Genomic DNA, 25091 nt, shown 5'->3' with positions numbered 1-25091 from the left:
AGTATGTTCAAGTACATCAGAAGGAAGTGTTCTCCCATTATTTTTCCATCTTTTGCTGACATTTTATGTTATCTCTATGTGCTAAAATGATAACTATCTATAGCAAATAAACATGTTGTAAAACAATGAAATTCCAGAGCAGGAGCTTTGAACTTGTTGTCAGAAGACCTAGGTTTAAGTCCCAACTCTGTTATGTATGAGTTGTGGAAAAATTGAGAAATCTTGTATTAATGCCTTTTGGAAAACTATTACTAAATAAATTAGGAAAAAATGTCTTTCCTTTCGTTTTGAAATTTAAAAAAACGAAGTTTAATGCTTTTACTAAAATCAGTAAAGATGAACACAGCAGATCACAATAACCATATTAGTCCAATCAAGTGGATCTGTTAGAAATTTCCTAACGTTAGCCTCTATTTTCAATATTTTAAGCCATAGCATCTTACACTTGGCTAAGCAAATAAAAATGTCCATAAAAAACAAAATTATTTGAAGTGCAAAATATTGCAGTGACTTGCATAAAAGAGAACCTGAGTTCATCACATTCTTTTTAGGCCTGTGCCCTAATTATCTTTAGACCTTGTTCTTTTTGCCACAGAGCCTAATGTTGCTATGTGCATGTTTGCTTTAGAAAGTTTGTTGTTTACAAGCAAAAGATTTTGGAATCTGATGCAGTAATTTAGATGATCAAAATAAGGACTAGGAAAAGGCTTTCTGAATATTTACCGTAATTCAACTTCAAATATACGTTTTACAAATAGCAAGCATTTAAACGCAGATTTTTCCTCATGTGAAAATCCATGACACAGGAAGATTGATGAAGAAGAAAAATAAATGGCATGGAGAGTGGCAGGAGGTAAATCTACCTTTTTATGCAGTTGTCTTTTTTTCCCCTCAAAAGCCGGGTTGCCTACTTCCACCATTCTTAACTCATTTTTAAATCTTCACATATCTTGATTTAATTCTTTATCCAGGTGCATTTTTGATATTTTGTCACTATATGAAAGGAGGTGTTTTTAAGGTCTTACCTCATTTGGAGAGTTATTGTCATTGTGATCTCTTTTCTGCAAGAAGTTTTCTTTTACTTTTGTTTTCTCATTAAATTTGAATGCAGGCTTTTCTTCTTGGATGATTGATCGCATATCATCAGAGCTAGTACACCAGACATCACAATGGCTTGCTACACTGCTTGATTGTAGCAAACGTTCTGAATCTGATTCCAAAGTTGTGGTATTCCTGTTTAGATTTCCTGCCAGTTTCCTACCAAATGCTTCATCTTCCTTCCTTTCATTTACAGCTGTCTGTGTGCCGGCTAGTATTATATTTTCTGCATCATACGCAACATATTCTTCATTTAAATCACAAGTACATTCAATTTCTGACTTATCACCTTTCTTATGGTGTAGGTTCCTACTTTCTGAGCTTAGATTAGAAGGTGACTGAAGAACCTGTTCTGGGAAAGTGAGCTTTAAAACAGCATCTTGCAGAGAGTAATCGTTTTGTTCAGAAAATGACTGAACTCCTACACTGAGTGGGCCTCTACCTTTCTCCTCTTTTTCAGTGTCACTTGAGCTATTTGTCAGATTAAGGGATGCTTCTTGTAACTGTTCTATTTCCTCTTCAGAGACATCTAGTAGTTCCTCATCTTGTAGTTTCTCTGTGGGCTGATCTGCAATTTTGTCCTTGTCATAAATTTCTCCAAATATCTGCTTAAACTCAGTTGGAACAGTTTTAAAATTCCTTTTGACTTCCATTGTCTTCTCTTTCACCCGCACTTTTTCACATCTTTCTGCCCGTTTTGATTCTACATCTAAATGCACACTGTCACTATTAGATTCCTTATTGGATTCTAGTCCTTGAGACTTTCTTTCCAGATATGAAAGTGGAAAATGAAGTGGTTTAACTTGTTTCCCAGGTGCTGTTTGTTCTGGTATGTTGACTCTTTCTGAAGTAACTTTCTCCTTAGGTAAAGAAATGTGGAAGAAGATAAATTAAAGAATAAACAAACAGTAGTTAAAATTATTCTGTAAAGCTTAGTATGTTATCTAGCCCCAAATCATTGTGTTTCAAAGACATGTTAAAAAATTATTTAAACTGGGGTTGGTGGGGGGAGGTGGCGCAGAGTCAAGATAGTGGAGCAAATGTAGTAACTTCCTTGAGCTCTCCCCCAAACCCCTCCAAATACCTATAAAAAAAACTGTCTCTAAACAAATTCTAGGGCAGCAGAAGGCACAAAAAGAGAGAGTGAAAGAAATCTCCAAGCCCAAGACAACCTGGATGGTTGATTAGAAAGCTCTATCTCACCTTTGATTAGAAAGAACTATTGTGTAGGGCTTGGAGGTAAAAGTAGTTCAGCTTGGGCATGTAGGAAAAAGACCATGCCTCAGTGAACCTGGAGCAGTCCTCAGGGCCTGCTAAATCCATCTAAATCCAGTCAATGTTCAAGTATATCAGAAGTCAGTGTTTTCCCATTATTTTTCCATCTTTTGCTGACATTTTATGTTATCTCTATGTGCTAAAATGATAACTATCTATAGCAAATAAACACCTTTTAAAAACAATGAAATTCCAGAGCAGGAGCTTTGAACTTGTTGTCAGAAGACCTAGGTTTAAGTCCCAACTCTGTTATGTATTAGTTGTGGGAAAATTGAGAAATCTTGTATTAATGCCTTTTGGAAAACTGTTACTAAATAAATTAGGAAAAAATGTGTTTCCTTTCATTTTGAAATAAAAAAAATGAAGTTTAATGCTTTTACTAAAATCAGTAAAGATGAACACAGCAGATCACAATAACCATATTAGTCCAATCAAGTGGATCTGTTAGAAATTTCCTAATGTTAGCCTGTATTTTCAATATTTTAAGCCATAGCATCTTACACTTGGCTAAGAAAATAAAAATGTCCATAGAAAGCAAAATTATTTGAAGTGTAAAATATTGCAGTGACTTGCATAAAAGAGAACCTGAGTTCATTACATTCCTTTTAGGCCTGTGCCCTAATTATCTTTAGGCCTTGTTCTTTTTGCCACAGAGTCTAATGTTGCTATGTGCATGTTTGCTTTAGAAAGTTTGTTGTTTACAAGCAAAAGATTTTGGAATCTGATGGAGTAATTTAGATGATCAAAATAAGGACTATGAAAAGGCTTTCTGAATATTTACCTTAATTCAACTTTAAATATACCTTTACAAATAGCAAGCATTTAAACACAGATTTTTCATCATGTGAAAATCAATTACACAGGAAGATTGATGAAGAAGAAAAATAAATGGAATGGAGAGTGGCAGGAGGTAAATCTAGCTTTTTTTGTAGTTGTGTTTTTTTACCCTCAAAAGCTGGGTTGTCTACTTCCACCATTCCTAACTCATTTTTAAATCTTCACATATCTTGATTTAATTCTTTATTCAGGTGCATTTTGATATTTTGTCACTATATGGAAGGAGGTATTTATAAGGTCTTACCTCATTTGGAGAGTTATTGTCATTGTGATCTCTTTCATGGAATAAGTTTTCTTTTCGTTTTGTTTTCTCATTAAGTTTGGTTGCAGTGGTGAGTGTAGGCTTTTTTTCTTGGATGGCATATATTGATTGCATATCATCAGAGCGAGTACACCAGACATCAAAATGGCTTGCTAGACTACTTGATTGTAGCAAACATCCTGAATCTGATTCCAAAGTTTTGGTATTCCTGTTTAGATTTCCTGCCAGTTTCATACCAAATGCTTCATCTTCCTTCATTTCATTTATAGCTATTTGTGAGTTGGATATTTTTATAATTTCTGCATCATAAGCAACATATTCTTCATTTAAATTGCAAGTACATTCAATTTCTGACTTATTACCTTTCTTATGGTATAGGTTACTACTTTCTGAGCTTAGATTAGAAGATGAGTGAAGAACATTTTCTTGGAAAGTGAGCTTTAAATTGTTTAAAACAGCATCTTCCAGAGAGTAATCGTTTTGTTCAGAAAATGACTGAACTCCTACATTGAGTGGGCCTCTACATTTCTCCTCTTTTTCAGTATCACCTGAGCTATTTGTCAGATTAAGGGATGCTTCTTGTAACTGTTCTATTTCCTTTTCAGAGACATCTAGTAGTTCCTCATCTTGTAGTTTCTCTGTAGGCTGATCTGCAATTTTGTCCTTTTCATAAATTTCTTCAAATATCTGCTTAAACTCAGTTGGAACAATTTTAAAATTCCTTTTGACTTCCATTGTCTTCTGTTTAACCCACAGTTTTTCACATCTTTCTGCCCATTTTCTACATCTAAATGCACATTATCACTATTAGATTCCTTATTGGATTCTCGTCCTTGAGACTTTTTTCCTAGATATGAAAGTGGAAAATGAAGTGGTTTAACTTGTTTCCCAGGTGCTGTTTGTTCTGGTATGTTGACTTTCTGAAGTAACTTTCTCCTTAGTAAAGAAATATGGAAGAAGATAAATTAAAGAATAAACAAACAGTAGTTAAAATTATTCTGTAAAGCTTAGTATGTTATCTAGCCCCAAATCATTGTGTTTCAAAGACATGTTAAAAATTATTTAAACTGGGGGTGGTGGGGGGAGGTGGGGCAGAGCCAAGATAGTGGAGCAAATGTAGTAACTTCCTTGAGCTCTCCCCCAAACCCCTCCAAATACCTATAAAAAAACTGGCTCTAAACAAATTCTAGGGCAGCAGAACCCACAAAAAGAGAGAGTGAAAGAAATCTCCAGCCCAAGACAACCTGGATGGTTAATTAGAAAGCTCTATCTCACCTTTGATTAGAAAGAACTATTGTGTAGGGCTTGGAGAGAAAAGTAGTTCAGCTTGGGTATGTAGGGAAAGACCATGCCTCAGTGAACCTAAAGCAGGCCTCAGGGGACTGAATCATGGATAGCTGTGGGGGTTTTCTGACTCCTCAAACCCACAAACTCCAAAGACAACTTTAAAAGTCACTACAAAAATTCTGTGACATCGTGAGAGAGAAGCTAGGTCCCAGACCCAGGGTGGCAGCTGCTTCTGGAGATTCTAGCCCACAAATTGAGGGGGAATCCAGTGGCTGATCAGAAGAGGATTTCAGGGAACTCAATGCTGATGGTAAGGGAGGATTCTTTTTCTTTGCCTGTGCTTAGATCTGAATCACAATTCTGGGTGACAGTCCTAGGCAAGGAGGAATGCTGGAGTTGTGGAGCTTGTAGTAATGGTGCAGAGGGAATACTCCTGAGAGTTCCAAGGTAAAAAAAGTGCTTGTTGTCACTCATAGAAAAGAGCACAGCCCATGAAAGTAGTAAACAGCCTACCCTTGTTCATACCACCTTGGAAGAACTGAAAGTTTATATGTCCCTAGAAGTATCTTTAAAAATTGCTGCACAAAACCCCGAAGTTTGGGACCATACATTCTCCATTCTAGATGCAGACCCCCTACCTTAACTAAGAGTTTAAAACTCAAGTAATTGGCTGGGATTATAAGCAAAGAGACAAAAAAAAAAAAGGCAGACAGCAGAATTTTTCTTTGGTGCCAGAGAAGATCAAAACATACAACCAGAAGAAGACAACAAAGTCAATGTTCATACTTTCACAGCAGCCAAGAAAAATAGGAATCAGTCCCAGGCCATGGATTTCAAGAAGCAAGTAAGAGAGTTAGAGGAAAAACTGGGAAGACAAATGAAAGTGATGGAAGAAAATCATAAAAAACTAGTCAACAGATTGCTGAAGTAGACACAAAAAATAATGAAGAAAATAACACCTTAAAAAATAGGCAAACCGAAATGGCAAAAGAGGTCCAAAAAGCCAATGAGAAAAAGAATGCCTTCAAAAGCAAAATTGGTCAAATGGAAACTGAAGTCCTAAAGCTCACTGAAGAAAATACTTCCTCAAAAATTAGAATGCAGCAACCGGAAAGTAGTGACTTTATGAGAAATCAAGACACTGTAAAACAAAACCAAAATAATGAAAAAACAGAAGACAATGTGAAATATATCATTGGAAAAACAACTGACCTGGAAAATAGATCCAGGAAAGATAATTTAAAAATTATTAGACTATGTGAAAGCCACAATCAAAAAAAAGAGCCTAGACACCATCTTTCAAGAAATTATCAAGGAAAACTGACTTATATTCTAGAATCAGAGGGTAAAACAGAAATGAAAAGACTCCATCGATGACATCCTAAAAGAGATCCTGAAAGGTAAATTTCTAGGAATATTGTAGCCAAATTCCAGAGTTCCCAGGTCAAGGAAAAAATATCGTAAGCAACCAGAAAGAAACAATTCAAGTAGTGTGGAAACACAATCATGATAGCACAAGTTTTAGCAGCTTCTACATAAAGGTACCACAGGGCATGGAATAGGCTTTTCCAGAGGGCAAATGAGGTAGGATTACAACCAAGAATCCTCTACCCAGCAAAATGAGTATAATCCTTCAAGGGAAAAATGGATATTTAGTGAAATAGAAGACTGTCAAGCATTCTTGATGAAAAGACCAGAGCTGAATAGAAGAATTCGCTTTCAAATACAAGACTCAAGAGAAGCATGAAGAGGTAAGCAGGAAAGAGAAATCATAAGGGACTTATCAAGGTTGAACTGTTTACATTCCTACATGGAAAGATGATATTTGTAACTCATGAGACCTTTGTCAGTCTTAGGGTAGTTGGAGGGGGAAAAATATATGTATAGACAGATTGACAGATAGAGGGCACAGGGTGAGTTGAAGATGAATGGGTGATATCTGGAGAATAAAATTAAGGGGTGAGAGAGGATTATACTGGGAGAAGAAGAAAGGAGGAGGTAGAATAGGGTAAATTATCTCACATAAAACAGACAAGAAAAGGCTTCTACAGTGGGGGGGAAAGGGGGAAGGTGAGAGGGAATGAGTGAATCTTATTCTCATCGTATTTGGTCAAGGAGAGAATAATATACACACTGAATTGGGTATGGAAAATCATCTTATTCTACAGGAAAAGATGGGGGAAGAGGAAGAGAGCAGGGGATGATAGAGGGGAGGGCATACTGGGGGAAGGGGTAATCAGAAGGAAACACTTCTGAGAAAGGACAGGGTCAAAAGAGAGTATAGAATAAGGGAGGGTGGTATAGGATGAAAGGAAATACATTTAGTTTTCCACAGCATGACTACTGTAGAAGTGTTTTGCATGACTACACAAGTATAACCAGCATTGGGTTGCTTCTCTTCTCAAGGGAGGATTGGAGAAAATTTGGAACCCAAAGTTTTCAAAACAAATGTTAAAAAAAAAATTGTTTTCACATGTAAGTGGAAAATAAGATATACAGGTAATGTAGTATAGAAATCTATCTTGCCCTACAGGAAAATAGAAGAGAAAGGGGGGTGGAGGTAGAAGCGAGGGCAGATTAGGGGAAAGGGTATTTAGAATGCATGCTGTCTTGGCTCTGGGGGATGGACAAGATGGGGAGAAAATTCAGAACTCAAAATCTTGTGGAAGTGAATGTTGAAAACCAAAAACACATAAATTAATGAATCTTGAAAAAATATTTAAACTTTCCCTAAATAATAGAACAAACAAAAATTTCAATGTAAGTTTTATCCAGGGTATTCTGGATTAGGGTAAATGTATTATTAAGCATGTGCCATAGTATATTCCTAAAGAACCAAAGAGGAACAAATTTCCTTTTTTATATCTCATTTTTTGGTGGTCTCACAGTACCATACTTTTCCAGTTTGTTTAAAAATAGCAGTAAATTAGAATGGTCAATATTTTAATAAACACACATTCTGCCTAATGGAAAAACCAACGCAAATAAAATATAAACTTGGGATGGGATAGAAATCTCAACTCAATATTCCTTTGAAGTAGTGAGAGTCTTTATTATATTTATGTATTTGCCTATTTATGACTTTTAAATATCTTAAAATTGAACACTAATTATAAGTGCAAAAACTGTAACTCTACGTTATGTCATGTCTTTGTGAAACTAGAATGTGATTTGAAATAACTGTATTGTCGTAAGATATACCTGTATCGATTGTCCACTTCTGTGTTTGGTTCCAGTAAAAACCACCTCTCTAATTATTTTACTAATTAGAGCGTAGGAATTGACGTGAGAAGGGAAATGATTTTTGCATGTAATTCAGAACAAGAAATAAGAAATGATTACAATACACAACTTAGATCCATCAACAGAATTAATGGGGTTTATGAGGTAGGAAGTGACTGCTTCAAAACAGCCAAGTAACATATGATTCCCTGACCCCAGTACAGGTAAGAACCATGGATCCAACTCTAAAGGCAAAATTCTCCAAATGTTCAGATGCATGGAGATTGCAGTCCCATAATTAGTTTGCATGAGATAAACCACAGTACTGATAGTCTGCACATAGATTTTTGAATAAATTATATAAAAATGTTTACATGACATAATCACATTCTATCATGTGCACATGACCACAATCAACTTTTATTCTTGTTTAGTCATAGCCAACTCTTTGTGATCCCATTTGAGGTTTTCTTGGCAAAGATACTAGAGTGTTTTGCCATTTCCTTCTCCAGCTCATTTTACAGATGAGAAAACTGAAGCAAACAGGGTTAAGTGAGTTGATCAGGGTCATAGAACTAGTAATTGTCTGAAGCCAGATTTCAAGTCAAGAAGATAAATCTTTCTGACTCCAGGCCTGGCACTCCATCTACTGTGTCATGTCCATATCAAAATAAACTACTTCAAATGACCTATAATATCATTTCCCAAAAACTGGACATTTTAAAAGTCATAATTTAAGAGAGATGGCAACATTTTATTTGACTGATTTTCACTATATTCCAAATTCATAGGTACACCAAATCTCTAAGTTGGAAGGAAACTGATTGATTACATTTGGACAGAAATTTCAACCAAAATATCCCTAATAAATCGACACTCTGCTTCCAGCTGAAGACGTGTATCACCTTCTTAAGCAGTTGTGTTAATTTTTGCTCTATTAATTAATGGTAGAGAAGCCATTATTTTCTTTAATGAACATAGATGAAGTGATAGAATCTTTTCATGTAACAGTAAGGGCTCAAAAGGTTATCACAGCCCTAGATCATAGCCACTTTCTATTGCATATAAGAGCAACTCCTTGAGCTGTAATCTATGCATTCTAAGAAAATATTCAATTAACTTACTTGTTGATGAGTGTGGTGCTATTTGGGAAATACTTAGATTAAAGTTCCATAATATATTAATGAGGATAAACTATACACTAACACAGTTCTGATTATGAGGAAATAACATTGGAATGGTAATTTCAATAGTTATTTATAGGGCAGTGATATAGTGAATAAAGCTGTGTAGTCTAGGCAATGTATAGGATTGAAGGCCCTGGTTGTGAATTGGAACCTGATATCAGAAAAATTCTATGGGAGGGAAAGGCTGTATGACCTGCTTCATCTTTCACCCCCCTCTTGCCTATTGCTTCTGCAGGATGTAACTAAGTGAAATATGATAGCAAGACTCTAAGATCAGATTCTCTCTTGTATAGAACATCTGAAACATGGGGTTTGGAACTCCTCTAACTTCTGTTAAGGAAGACATTGCCAGGAGGCTCTAGAGTATGGGCATCTCAACACCATTCTCATTGAGTTCAAATTAAATAATTAGGATTATCATCTCAAGGTACTGAAACTAATTTGCATATAGGGCTAAAGAATCTTTGTCTTAAACTTATGAATAGTTACAGTTACCAAGGAGTTGCCATGGGACTAGAAAAAAGTGAATATCCTTGATTGCTGGCAAATTCTAGTCTAACTTATCAAATTAATAGTTTGTACATACTTCCAAAAAGAGTTCTAAGAAGGGATAATTAAGAATTGATATCAGTTCATTAAAAACAAGTTATGCTAGACACCTTATATGTTTCCTTTTTTTTTTAATTGTCAGTAGACTAGAGAATAAAAGACTAGATTCAAGGAATGTCAAAGACACAGTATGTCTGGATTTCAACAAGTATTTGAAACAGTTTCTCACAAAATCTTTGTGGACTAGGTGAAAAATGTGGATGTATTAAAGGTTTGGAGCAGCTTCATTGGAAACACCCAATGAACACTAATTTATTCTGGAGGGCAGTTGGTCGCTTTATCCTCAGTCTTATTCTGTTCACCATTTTAAACTGATAATCAGGAGGAATCGATATATTGAATGCTGAGATCAGATTTGTATATGTCATGGAATTGGGAGAGGCTGCTGATGAAATAAGTCACAGAACTGAGATTCCAAAGGCTTTTGCTAGATTGGAACAATGAGCTAGTGCTAAGAATATACAGTTTAAACAGGATAAATGTAAAACCTGGACTTGGACTAAAACAAAACAAAACAAAACAAAATAAAACAAAACAACTATGTATGTACACAATGGGAGAAACAGTTTTTCATAGGAGTTCCTGAGAGAAAGTATTTGTTACTGAGCCATAAATTTAATACTGAAGTGTCTATCAAAAGGACGAATGTGATCTTTGCAGCAAAAGTAGTACAGTATCCTTAGTGAGAGACATGACAATCCACTACTTTGTCCTGATCAGAACACATCTGTATTACTGTTCTTAGATAGGACCCTAGAAAACTACAGGGTCTTCAGAGGAACTTAAAGAGAGCTCAGAATTCAACCATGATTCATATCACAGGAGGGTCTGGTAGGCAATTGGAGGTGTCTAGTCTGTAGAAAAGAAGATTTAAAGGATGTTGGGATAATAGTCATCAAATATTTAGAGAATTAGAATGCAGAAGGGATTGAGTTGTTCAACTTGACTCTTCAATTAAGTGAGAACCAGGAGCCCTGGGTGCACATCACAGGAAGGTTGATTATAGCTCAGCCTAAGGAAAACATCTTCAAAGTTTAGAGCTGTTCAAATAAGCAATGAGCTGCTTCCTCTGGGTAATAAGTTTTCAGTCACAGAAGGTCTTCAACTACTTTGGGGGTATTACAGATAGGATTGGCTATTTAGGTTAAGGATAGATTAGATTAGCTTTGATCATGAATGCTAAGATTTTTTTTTTTTTTTTAACTTGACATAAATAAAGTATCTTTAATTCCTACTTTTCTCTTTCATATTATTTTATGTTGCTCATTATTAACAATGTAAAATATCTCACAATTCAGTAGTGACAAAATACCATAGTATTCTTAGTAATGTTTTCAATATTGCCATGTTTTTATAAAAGCTTATAAATTATTATTATTTATTGTTGCTATTATTTTGCTTACCAAATAAGATTTTATTATGGCATTTTTAATGACATACTCTAGCATTGTAAAACACTGATAGATTTTAGTGTAGCCATCTAAAATGATATACATTCCCAGATATTGACATTCCAGGTTATTTTCTTGCCATTGATGACTAATAATTTTAGCCTGACAATAAGAAAGAAATCAGGACTAAGATATTCTTTAACATGCATTCATGGTAATTCTGTTATTGCAATTACTTGGCTTATTAAAGGCAAAACAATTATATGATTAGGTAGGCTAACTTAACTTCCTTATATGTAAGAAATTTATAAAAAATGCCAGGATTAATCCACATTCAGGGACTCTTTCTCTATTCTATTATTATACAACTAGGGATGAAGTTTTCCAGTTGCTTCCTGCACCTCCAAAGAAAATTTCAACTCCTGAAATCAGACAAAAATCCATTTAAAAGTAACTAAGATGTGAAAAACTTCCAATAAAATTTGCATGAAAGGAACTTTTACTGAAGTAAAATCTCAGAAATTTGAATATCATTTTTACATACCTGTTCTGAGTCACTTTTATCAAAGCTTTCTTCACTTTCCTGTGATGATTCTTGAAATTCCAATACTGGTGTAAAATCTGTATTAATATTTAAGTAAATAATTATTTTATTTAGAGTTACTTCTCTTATATGAATTAAATCCCCCCATTAGCGGTAATGGCAGTTATCACAGCTATAATTTATCTATTGTGATCTATTTTAAAAGAAGATAAAGAGGTAAGAAATTTCTATTTTCCTAATTATGCATTTAGTTGATTATTTTGTAATCTCAATTTACTTCCACATTTTAAGTTTCTTGTGAGATACTCATTTTATACCAAATCACAGATTGATTTACATATTTACTCTAGCTGAAACTGTTATCTTTGAAAATGAAAGGTAAACTGAGAGGAAATGGTCTCTGCAAGATCAATTTATTAGTTAGGTTAGTAGTAACCCATAAACTGGGTTAATGGCTTTTCTCAATGACCAAAGACCATGAGATAGGGATTACTAGCCTTCATAGAATTTGGGGAAGTACGAGAACAAAGAACAGAGTTGGATTGGTGGGGAAAACAATGAGATAGTTTATAGAATAGACAACATCATGGACTTTTCATGAGGTGCTATTTTGGGGGTTTTAGAGGTCAATAGGGGAGAATGAGAGTAATTTACTGCTTACTTCACTATCTTGGTTCCTAAAAGTCTGGAATGATTGTTTAATTCTATTATTAGAAGCTCCAAAATTAAGATAATTGTGTCCTATCCAGGCTAATTTTCTATGTTGGTTTTGTTTTAATAGATTTATTTGACCTGTGGCATGTACATTTATTTCTTCCTAATCTTTAACAGTTCTGTTAATCATTTCACCTCTATGAATTTCTCTCCATGTTGTCATGCTCTATCTAGCTCTGAGGTAACTAAAAGTTTTACAGTGAATTTGAAATTAACAGGCAGAGTATTACCTGCATATCTTGTTTTCATGTTTTCTTGGCTCAATCAGAACAGTTTATAGAGTTACTTAATGATACAGATCTCATTTACTTTTATTTCCCTAAGCAACACGGCACCAAGAAAGAAGGATTTTTTTTCCCTACTTCTTTGAGACAGTCCTGGCCAGTGGTTTCAGTGGAAGAGCTAAGATAGTGGAAAGACAGGGAGAAGCAGTCTCTCAGGCTGGGAAATTGGGATTGCCAAGAAAGGTTCATTTCACTTGGATAAAAAGGGGACTGCAGTCCACGATGAGAGGCATCCCAACAAGCCAGCAGCAAGCCCCACCTCAGCAAACCAGCAGGAGATGCTGAGCCCCAGAATGGTTGAGCAGGCAAATGTGAACACCAGGATTCCCCATGTATCTTAGGATAGCCAGGGCAACCAGCAGACTTCAGCTTGGAGAACCACCACATATGCTGATGCAGCTCCAAGCAGGCAGGCAACCACCAGTGGCTGGACCTCCACTTGATTCAGTGTAGCCCAGGGAAAAGGCAGAAAAACTGCACCTAGCCTTAGTATATGTCAGACACCACCACTAGGACCCCAGCAGAGCGACTGGTAAGCAGCCAGACCCCAAATCCCCCACGTGCCAGCACCCAAGGCCCCAGTACAGAAAGCTAGTGACAAGGCACCTTGCTCCCAGCACAAGAAGCTTGGGACAGTGCTCCCTGTGCTCCAATAGGAAAGTTAACTTTAAAAGCCAGGAAACTGGCAAACAAAACAAGCAAAAGGCAGAAAAGAACGCTGACCTTAGAGAATTATTATGGTGACAGGGAAGATCAAAAAACAAATTCAGAAGAGGACAGCACAGTCAATATACCTACATTTGAAACCCCTATGGGAAATATGAATTGATTCCAGGCCCCAAAAGCCTTCTTGGAAGAGCTCAAGAAGGATTTTCAAAGTCAAATAAGAGAGATAAAAGAAAAACTGGGAAAAGAAATGAGAGGTATGCAAGAGAGAGTGAATAGCTAGGAAGGACAAAAATTGACTGAAGAAAATAACTCCTTAAAAAATGCAATTGGCTTCAAACTTCCTCCTGCCGCATCGGGCTAGATGTTGGGCACTGAAGTCATGGACTTGAAGAACTCTGGCATGGTTACTCCCAAAAGAACTGTTTCATCTGTCAGCACAAGAAAAATTAAGGACAATGCTGTAGATTGGCACAATTTATTATCAAAATGGGAGACTCAACAAAATGGGATTTTCTGTTGCAAACAAACAGGAAACATCAAAATCAGTGTACTTAATGAAGACAAGGTAGAACTAGAATGCAACACCATTGCTTCTGGCTTTCATTCTCAAAAGGTACATCAAAAATATAATGAGGAATTTGAGATGTTGTGCAAGGAACTTCATGACACTTTGGAAAACTCGGCTAAGGTACAGGTGAAAATGGAAAAGCTAACATCAACCACTAAAGGAACTTGTAACCTAGAAAATTACCATTATGGAAGTGGAAATTAGCAAACACCCCTTTTCCATACATGTCCCACTACCTACTTCTATGAATTTTCCCATCAGCTTTCAGAAATGTACAAGAAAAAATACACCTGAAATGCATCATTGTGGAAGAGCTTGCCCATACTACAAACCAGGATCTCATTTTAAGCTACTTATCTATGTGGTTGTACCAGCCCTATATTGAGAACAGCAGGCTATATGTGGAAAGCATCTTACTTGAAACTGGACATCGAGCATTATAATTTTTTCCAAAATCATTTCAATAAATCCATACTCCCAGAACCGCAATGAACCCTTCTTTCCAGGTATTATGATACAGGCCCATTGCTGCCCCATACACTTCCTTACTGGATCACAGTTCTAATTCTGTTCTTGTTTGCAGAATGAGGTGCTTCACCTCCACCAGAACACCACTCTGGTAGTAACTTTTAAAGTTGATGATAGTCATCCATTCAGTACCTACTTTTCAAACCCTGACCCTCTTTATTTGACAAAAACTTCTATGCAAACTGATCATATGTTTGACAGAAAATGTTTAGATCAGCATTTATTTCCACAATAAGTTCCAAATGGATTCTCAGCCTACTGTTTTGAAAAAAAAAAACCCAAAAAACACTAACACACACACACAGTGGGATGAAATCAGGAGAATGAAAGGAGCTTTCACAATTATAAGAAGGAGAATTGCAAACCAAAGGATAGAGGCATAAAATTAAAACACATATGTACAAACAAAACCAAGAGAAACTAGATTTGAGAAAATAGTTTAATCAAATAATGGAATAAAATCTGCTATAGAAACGATACAAAAATATGAGACTAAGAATCATTTCCTAGCTAAGTTTTCAAAATAGAGGAACAAATGACTTTCAGAATTAAGAAATGCAATTAACAAACAAAATATTACAGGAAGTCACTAAGGGAAATGAACATTTAACAATACTGGATTCACCTCAAATTAAATTTACAAACATAAAAAAAATAGATGCTGTTTAAGAAAGGAGTTCTTAATAAATACTGGTGGTAGATCTTTTCACTTGTCCAACCATTACAACAATCTGGAACTTTTAAAGAAAAGTCACTAAACTATTTGAACCCTTTGACTCATATGTCTGTCTGCTACAAGGCATATAACAAAATGAGGTCAACGAGGCATTGAAGCGAGGGAAGGCCCCATGTGGGCACTTTTTGGGGAAGAAACAGAAAAGAGGGAAGATTTGTATGAACTTATGTAGAATGAAAAAAGCAGAATCAAGAAACATATTTCATGGAAAGAAAAATACTAAAAACATTCAGGTTAAGGTAAATAATTAATATTAATTAGAATACTGATGAAATGTTTTTTCACAGGTTGATGGGTGTTTTGGGTATGGAAGGGTGTCAGTTTCATTTGCTTAACTGTTTTTCTTACAAAGGGGAGTGGGGGCAGAGATAAATATATAAATGATCTCCTTTACAAAAAGCAAGAAATTAAAAAAAAACAGTCCTTTTTTCAGATATTTGTAATTGTTCATTATCCAGGTCTATTTTCAAGCCCTCAAGAGGTAGCATAGTCAATAATTTGCTGGATTTCAGAGTCAGAAGGTATCTGACTTCAGATGCTGCTTTTATACTTACTAGCTGTGTGGCCACAGGCATGACACTTAATACATCATCAAAGGGAAGATAACATCTATGATACCAACCTCATGGAATTATTTTAACATGCAAGCAAGTTAAAGTATATTAAAGCACTACAAATTAAAAAAAAATGCAAGTGGTTGAATGGAAATGGGGGTACAAAATGCATTGAAGAGAAGACCTCGTTAAACATCTGATAGCCTTTGTGTTAGTCAGTATCTTTCTAGAACTTACATAACCTCAGATGCTGTTGAATTCCTTTGCCTTATGAATAATGTCTTGGACACTGTTTGCTGGTGATCTCATCCACTCTCCTGAGTTCATTAGGAAGTCACAACAGATCATACCTAACTATCTTCACATATTGATTGACCAGGGGATTATTATCAATATACTTTATCCAAATTTCAGTAGAGCATTAGAAAAATTCCCTCATGATCTTTGTGGACAAAATTAAGATCAGATCATTAAAAAAAAATTAAGATTTATCCAGGGATGAAAAAAGGATGCCCATCATCACCACTATTACTCAGTAGTGGAGTAGAAATATTAGCTTTAACAGTAAGAGAAGAGAGTTTGAAAAATTAGAATAGGCAATGAGGAAATAAAACTATCATTCTTTGAAGATGATATAATGGTATACTAAGAGAACCCTAGGAAATCAACTGAAAATCTACCTGAAACAACCAACATTAACAATGTTGTAGTCTATAAAATAAATCCACATAAATCCCAGCATTTCTAAATATTACCAACAAAGTTCAACAGCAAAGGGTAGAAAGAGAAATTCAATTCAGAGAAATAGTAAGCAATACAATAAAATCAGGTGAGGTGAGTAGACACAAGAGAATGTCGCACACAGTAACAGCCACCTTGTGCAACAACTAACGTTGATAGACTTAGCCCTTCTCAACAATAAAGGATCTAGGACATCTTCAGAGGTCTCATGATGGAAAATGCTATGCATATCCAAAGAAATCACTATGGATTCTGAATGCAAATCGAGGCATACGATTTGCTATTTTTTTCTCATGTATTCTTTTGTTACCTCTTTCTGATGGCTCCTCCTATTGTACCTAATTCTTCCTTATGTTGAATAGGAAAATATATGTGTAGCTTATATCAGATTGCAAGCCATCTTGGGGAAAGAAGGGAGAGGGAAAAATATTAAAGTAAAAAACTTACAGAAGTGACCATTGAGAAATCAAAATAAATAAACAAATAAATATTTCATATATATATATATATATATATATACACACACACACAACAACGGTAAATGCCTACAGTAATATATTGCTTGATAAAATGAAAAATTCTAGCTTCTGGAATAAAAAATCAGGATTTGGAAAAAAAAAACTACTGTGAAAAGGGGAAAATAGTATGTCAGGAACTAGGCATAAATGAAGATCTTACATTGCATACTAAGATAAAGTCAAAGTAAATACTTGATTTAGACATAAAAGTTGATACTATAAACAAATTAAAAGGGCCAAAAATAGTTTACCTGTCACATCTAAGGAGTAGGAAAGAAGTCATGATGAAAAAAGAGAGAACATTATAAAATGCAAAATGGATAACATACATTATATTAAATTGAAAAGGATTTGCATAAACAAAACAAATGCAACAAAGATTAGAAGAGAAGCAGAAAGCTGAGGAACAATTTTTACAACCAATGTCCCTGATAAAGGCCTCATTTCTGAAATATGTAGAGAACTGAGTCACATTTATAAGGATACAAGTCATTCCCCATATGAGAAATGGTAAAAAGACATGAATAGGCAATTTTCAGAAGAAGAGATTAAAGCTATCTATACTCATATGAAAAAATGCTCTAAATTGCTATTGACCAGAGAAAAGCACATTAAAACAACTCTAAGGTACCGACTCACACCTACCAGACTGGCTAACATGACAAAACAGGAAAATTATAAATGTTGGAGATGATGTAGGAAAATTAGAACACTAATGCATTGTTGGCAGAGTTGTATATTGATCCAACCATTCCAGAGAGCTATTGGGAACTATGCCCAAAGGGATACAAAACTGTGAATAACATATTACCCAGCAATACCACAGCTAGGTCTGTAAAGTAAAGAGATCATAAAATGGGGGGAAAAACCCACATGTACAAAGATATTTAGAACAGTAAAAAGTGTGCTTGTGGTCACTCATAGACCAGAGCACAGACCAGGAAAGGAGTAAACACCTCACCCTTAATCATAGCACCTTGGAAGAATTGCAAATTTTCAGGTCCCTAGAAGTATCTCTGAAAACAGCTGCACAAAACCCCCAAAGTTGGGGACAGTACATTCTCCACACCAGAAGCAGACTCCTACCTTAACAAAGACTTTGCAACTCAAAGAATTAGCTGGGATCACGAGTGAGCAGTGCAAAAAGAGTCAGACCATAGAATCTTTATTTTGAAACAAAGAAGATCAAAACATACAATCAGAAGAAGACAGCAAAGTCAAAGTTCCTACATCCACATCCTCCAAGAAAAATATGAATTGCTCCCAGGCCATGGAAGAGTTCAATAAAGATTTTGAGAAGCAAGTAAGAGAAGTAGAGGAAAAACTGAGAGTGATGCAAGAAGATCATGAAAAACCAAGTCAACAGCTTGCTAAAGGAGACCCCAAAAAAAATACTGAAGAAAATAACATCTTAAAAAATAGCCTAACCCAAATGGCAAAAGAGGTCCAAAAAGCCAATGCAGAGAATGCCTTAAAAAGCAAAATTGGCCAAATGGGAAAAAAAAGTCCAAAAGTTTACTGAATAAAACTCTTCCTTAAAAATTAGAATGGAACAATTGGAAGCTAGTGACCTTATGAGAAACCAAGACACTGTAAAAGAAATCCAAAAGAATGAAAAAAAAAGAGAAAACAATGTGAAATATGTCATTGCAAAAACAACTGACTTGGAGAATAGATCCAGGAGAAGAATTTAAAAATTATTGGACTATGTGAAAGCCATGATCAAAATAAATAAATAAATAAAAATAAAAGCCTAGACATCATCTTAGGAATCATCTAGGAAAACTGCCTTGATATTTTAGAACTAGAGGGCAAAATAGAAATTGAAAGACTCCACAGATCACCTACTGAAAGAGATCCCCAAAGGAAAGCTCCTGGGAATATCGTAGCCAAATTTCAGAATTCCCAGGTCAAGGAGAAAACATTGCAAGCAGCCAGAAAGAAACAATTCAAGTACTGTGGAAACACAATCAGGATAACACAAGATTTAGCAGCTTCTACATTAAGGGACCAGAGTGCTTAGAATATGATATTCTGGAGGGCAAAGGAGGTAGGATTACAATCAAGAATCACTTACCCAGCAAAACTGAGTATAATCCTTCAGGGTAAAAAGTGGACCTTCAGTGAAATAGCAGACTTTCAAGCATTCTTGATGAAAACACTAGAGCTAATTAGAAAATTTGACTTTCAGATACAAGACTCAGGAGAAACATGAAGAGATAAACAGGAAAGAGAAATTATAAGAGACTTATTAAAGTTGAACTGCTTACATTCTGCATGGAAAGATGATATTTGTAACACATGAGTCCTTTGTCAGTATTAGAGCAGTTGGAGGTGAATATATATACATATATATGTGTGTGTATGTAAATGGATAAATGGATAGATAGATAGATAGACAGATGATACAAGGTAACATGAAAGGGGGATATCTGGAGAATAAAATTAAGGCATGAGAGAGGATTATACTGGGAGAAGAAGAAATGGGGAGGTAGAATGGAGTAAATTATCTCATATAAAACAGACAAGAAAAGGTTTTTACAGCGGAGGGGAAACAGGGGAAGGTGAGAGGGAATGAGTGAATCTTATTCTCATTGGATTTGGCTTGAGTAGAGAATAACATACACATCAATTGGGTATAGAAATCTATCTTACCCTACAGAAAATGGGAGGGAAGGGGACAAGAGAGCAAGAGGATGAGAGAGGGGAGGGCAGATGGAGGAGGGGATAATCAGAAGCAAACACTTCTAAGGAGGGACAGTGTCAAAAAAGGGAATAGAATAAATGGGGGGGTAGGATGAAGGGAAATATACTTAGTTTTTCACAATATGACTACTATGGAAGGGTTTTGCATGACTACACATATATTACTCATATCAATATGCTTGACTTCTCAATGAGGGTGGATGGGGAAGGAGGAAGGGAGAAAATTTGGAACCTAAAATTTTTAAAACAAAAATTTAAAAAAAATGTTTTCACATGCAACTGGGGCATAATATATACATTAAATGGGGCATAGAAATCTATCCTGCCCTACAGGAAAATTGAAGGGGAAAGAGATAAGAGAAGGGGGGAGAGATAGAAGGGAGGGCAGATTAGGGGTATTCAGAATGCATGCCATCTTGGGGTGGAGGGAGGGACAAGATGGGGAGAAAATCCGGAACTCAAAATCTTGTGGAAGTGAATGTTGAAAACTAAAAATAAATTAATTTAAAAATTAAGAAAAAAAATTAAGAAGAAAAAAAGGGTGTATATATGAAAACTAATTGGAAAGCAAAATGCCTTTTTTTCATCTAGGTCAGGCTAGATTCTGTTCTATTGAATATTATAGTATGTCTCCTTATCTTATATGGATTATTACTTCAAGTAGATTAGACATTTACAATTTGTCTGCAATGTACTGAAGTGGTTTTTTATAACCTAAGCGATTTACAAATTATGAATAAAGTTTTGCATGCCCTTATGGGGAAAAGTCACAGAAGCATTTGAAACGATAAAATGTTTTATCAGGGAGGTAGACAACAGATGATGAATACTACTGTAGCTAACTTGCCATATTATTCATGTTCTGATTAAAAAAATACTTAAAATCAATGGTATTAAAACATGAAGTAGCATGGTCTTTTAGAAGAGACAGAATTTCAGAGGGCATTTCAAACCCTTCACTTCACATTTGTAAATAGAAACAAAAGGAAACTGAGGTTCAAAGAGATGAAGGAGGTAGTTAGTGGCAGAGGCAGTGCTAAACCACTGGTCCTAAATCGTTCCTGGCTTATCTATCTACACAACAGCCTTGTCTTTGTTGAGAAGGATATCTTTTGGATATCTTTGACTTGTTAGCCTTTATCATTCAGTGGTTCATAGTATCATCCATGTCGATTTGTGTAGGAAGATGATATTGCACAATTAAAATTATGGTTGCACAAAGAGCAAATACAGTATCAATTTTTAGAGAGCAGGAAAAAAAACCACTTTGGAATCCAATGCTTTGAATACCTTGTGGCTTTTCTACCATAAACCTGAATTAAAATATCAAAGTAACCAGAAGAAATATCTAGGGTGGTGATCAACCCCAGAATATCATCATTTGCCAACGTACTAGAAAACTCATGAATTCTGGGTTGTTTTGTTTTTTTTTTGGTAAAATTGGGGTTATTCACAATTAATGGGTACAAAAGAATGAAATAAATAATGGTAAGAAAGCAAATGTTGGTTTCAGGGAAGTGAAAAGACTACTAGGCCCCAGGACCAGGGCTCTAGCATACTCATTTTTAATGTAAATGCCTGGTTCCCTTGGACAATATGATTTACAAAAAAAAAAAAAAACATGCAAAAGCTTCACTATTAGTAAAAGTTCAAAAAAACAGTTGTCACTTTATTATACTCTAAGGTTTATACAAAACAATGAAGATATGAGGTTTATGACAATAGCTTAATGATTCCTCAAAAGTTCAAAAGAACTCAGAGATCACCAATTTTGAGTCTAATAAAGGGATAAGCGATGCCATTACTGCTGCAGTTACCAATCAAATGATGAATTTTTACCATTTTTTTGATGAACAGAAAATGAGGTGGAAAAAATAAATGTCTCATAGTGAAAGATGAGTATTTGAAGGAAAGCAGATATATTTTGTAATAGCAAATAATTGTAATTAATTTTTCTTTTTATTCCTATCCCTAGTTCTTTTAACATTTTACAATTCTAACATTAATATATTTATACATACATTATGATTTTGGCTTGTATAGAAAATGTTTTTGGTTACTATATATTTCATAAAGTCAATGTTTACATTCTGATATCTTCCTTGAACATATTTATGAATAGCTTTATCTATCACTAATAAGCCATACTCTTCAATGTCCTTATATTTAATTGTGTTCTAGACTATAACTTTTTCTTGATTAACTTCATAGACACTACACCTTCAATGAGATTACTTAGTATAATTGTTTTTATTAAAATTGGATTAAGAATTTTTTAAAAATGTGCTCAAAATTTTATATGTAGTTAACATGAAAACTATTGCTTATTGAGGAACAGAACTTCACTTTTTTGAACTTCAATGTTTGTCATAACAATTTCATGTATGTAGCTGTAGATAAGACTGCTTTACAAATGAACAAAATGAGGGAAAGTGAGGTTCAGTTGTCACATGACTAGCTATAGGGAATTAAAATATTTTATTGGAATATAACCTTTTTAGGCAGTAGTAATGTATACTTAAAATTATATACTGTCTTTTCTGCCATTGTGATTTCTCATTTCTTCTAAGGAAGGTTTACATAGGTCATCTCTTCCTGATATATAATGTAATGTACAGTAGTTAAGAGGGCATGATAACTCTTTCCTTTTAGCTCTGCTAGCATGAGCACGTCATCGAAGCTTTGTGCTCCTCAGTTTCATCACCATTCAAATGAGAGCAACCAGAATATCCACACTATCTTTCACACAAGGTAATAGGTCAACTGATTTGAAAAAAAAAAAAAGTCTTATAAATGTGAGATGAATTTATTATTACAAGCCCAGATCATTAAGATTCCAAATGGCCCAGCTGGTAGGATTAAATGTTAGGAGGTAAGTCAGAAAATCTTCTCCTGTGTAAAGTTTAACTACCTGAATCACAAAGTGATGCAAATACTGACCAAAAATCTATGGTTATATGCATTTCCTTTCAAATCTCTATTCCCTCGTCCCTCTAAATCCTGTGGGTTTTGTATTTTCTTTAGAATAAAGCAAAAGCTTTATGAACCTTTTAAAATTTTGAAAAGGTTTAAAATGTATATATTTCCAAAGCTTGGATAAGTGATTTACAGAGTTCTAAAAAGAATGTGGGCTCTGCTCTCTTGTTCTTTTCTGTTCTATCTTTATATATTCATACAGTCCCTCTGTCCGTGTGTGTATGTAAGTATGGGTACGCATGCTACAGTTATAGGAGTCTCATATTTATTATTTATTTTTTCCACATTTAAGAATCAGAAATAAATTATATTGCTAAATATAATACATTTTAAAAGTATTAAAGACTTTTCATATAATTTGGTTAAATATATTTAGAATAATTTAGAAACCTGAAAATTGTATTGAAGCCTACATAAAGAAATTTTTGGATAAAGCAGATAATAATAACACAAAAGATCTTGTGGCTGTTTTTAGTAAATGGCTTCAGGATAGTGAACCTACAAGGATAATTAAGTAACTAATCAAAAATAAATAAGTTCCTACCCATTTAAAGTATAAAATGGAAACAGAAAAAAGTATATATGAATTTTAAGATTGCTCTTTCATTATTTTCTAAAGTCACTATTTCTTCAGGTTTTTAAGTCTTACCTATTTGATCCATGGCAGCTGCACCCAAAGTAAATTCTGGATCAAAAGCCCTCTCTGAACTTCTGGTTAGGGTTGAATGGGACTGATAAAGTCCCTTCTGTCTTCCATACTCAGTAATTAGTTTATAATGACTATGTATAAAATAAAATATAAAACATATTAAGTCTACATCAACAAAGATAAAAATTATATGCACCAAGTATTGGTGTAACTCAAACCTTACATAATCAGATTATCACCAAAAAAAAAATGCTGTTTTCATAAAGTCTGTAGAGCATAACCAATCATTCAATCTAGATGTGATACACTTAAGAGTCACAATATTATAGAACTGTAAGTTTAGGACTGAAAGGGTCTGTATTTGTCATCTACTCTAATCTCTTTATTTTATAGATTAAGTAACTGAGTCCCAGAGAAGGTAACAGTTGTCCAACATTACACATATAGTGAGAGGCATGATTTGTCCCCAGGTCCTCTGACTCCAAATTGAGCACTGTTTCCCCTGTACCAAACTGCCACTCTATAAATTCTAATGTTGACTATTAATATTTATGATTTATTCTTTTCATTTATCACTCCTTTGAAGGCATCTAAGACATATTGTGATTTTCCCTAAAACTAACTTAGGTCTACTATAACTGAGAGGTGTCAGCAAAGGTTAAAAACCAAACAAACAAAAATTACCTCTCTAAATCAGACACTATAATAAATTACAGAACTTTTGTGAAGATCAAATAATAAAGTGTATGTAAAACATTGGAAAACCTTAAAGAATTATAAAAATGGCAGGTTTCATCATTATTATTTCTGAAATTCTGATCTCAGATTACCTGACTCTACTTTGTACCCTGTCTCTTGCTCATGTCCTCCTAAATTTGGACAACCTAACTTTGCCATTTGCCCAATTTCTTCTTAGTGACTTGAAGTATGCTTGTCAGATGCTTGCTATTTTATGCAACTATGAAAGTCCCTGTCAGTCTCAAGTACACGGGGGAAAAAAACCTTTTAAATGCAATTGTATAAAGATAATTAGAACTATAATGTTAGAACTTACATTGCGCGACCACTGATTGTGGCATGGTCGTAAACTGTCTGTTGAGATTTATCTCGGCAAGAGACATCAACATCATATTGAAGAAGACGACTCACTATGCCTACTGGTTCACCAATGGCAGCATGCATGATGGGTGTCCTATAATAACAAAGAAACAATTTACATTTAAGAATTTAAAAAGTCACATCTAATCAGATTGGAGCATTGCTTATGTGAAGCAGGAAAAATGCAATTAAAAGCAGAAGAAAAGAAAGAAAGAATTTTTTGTCCCCTTAGAGTTTTTTTGGGGATTGTCAAATTTAAGGCTTCATAATAGACAAGTAGACAGTTTGTCAAAGCCTTGTGTGTGCAACAGTTAAGGACTTTCTCCTGGGATCCTACACAGTTTTCATAAGGAGAAAACCAGAATTAAACCAAAAATTTGATCTCCAGTATCAAGATCCAAGAGAAGCATAAACAGGGAAAAAGAGAAAACATAAGGGAATCAGTAGAGCTAAACTGTGTACATCCCTACATGGGAAGATAATACTTTGATTCTTAAAAATCATGTCAATAATAGTACAGCTAGAAGGAAGATACATAGACAGAATTATGAATATAAGGTGAATTTGAGGGAATAACACGAAAATAATTAAGCTATGACAAAGAGGAGTATACTGAATGCAGAAGGAAAGGAGAGATT

The 25091-nt window shown here is 34.8% G+C and overlaps 1 protein-coding gene and 1 pseudogene across 2 annotated transcripts; one reads left to right on the top strand and one right to left on the bottom strand.

The window, feature by feature from the left end:
* Positions 1–230: 230 nt before the first annotated feature.
* LOC110204006 (putative coiled-coil domain-containing protein 144B) lies at positions 231–24543 on the bottom strand. 2 transcript variants are annotated; one of them, XM_020980381.2, is made up of 4 exons: positions 24410–24543; positions 23356–23486; positions 11713–11789; positions 231–1958 (listed from the first exon to the last, which is right to left on the bottom strand). In XM_020980381.2, the coding sequence occupies exons 1-4, from the start codon at positions 24535–24537 to the stop codon at positions 1014–1016; spliced, it is 1281 nt and encodes a 426-aa protein (XP_020836040.2). In that variant the 5' UTR covers positions 24538–24543; the 3' UTR covers positions 231–1013. The 2 variants fall into 2 exon arrangements, with proteins under 2 accessions (XP_020836040.2, XP_078007796.1); XM_078151670.1 differs by lacking the exons at positions 23356–23486; positions 24410–24543 and adding an exon at positions 3455–4408 and having other exon boundaries at positions 686–1958; positions 11713–11791.
* On the top strand, positions 13759–14849 carry LOC110204007 (cyclin-dependent kinase 2-interacting protein pseudogene; annotated as a pseudogene).
* Positions 24544–25091: the final 548 nt, after the last annotated feature.

This window comes from Phascolarctos cinereus, unplaced genomic scaffold, assembly GCF_003287225.1.
Source record: "Phascolarctos cinereus isolate Bilbo 61053 unplaced genomic scaffold, phaCin_HiC Scaffold_47;HRSCAF=571, whole genome shotgun sequence".
In the NCBI taxonomy this organism is placed as follows: Eukaryota; Metazoa; Chordata; class Mammalia; order Diprotodontia; family Phascolarctidae; genus Phascolarctos; species Phascolarctos cinereus.
This window is presented reverse-complemented; position numbering and strand designations above follow the sequence as displayed.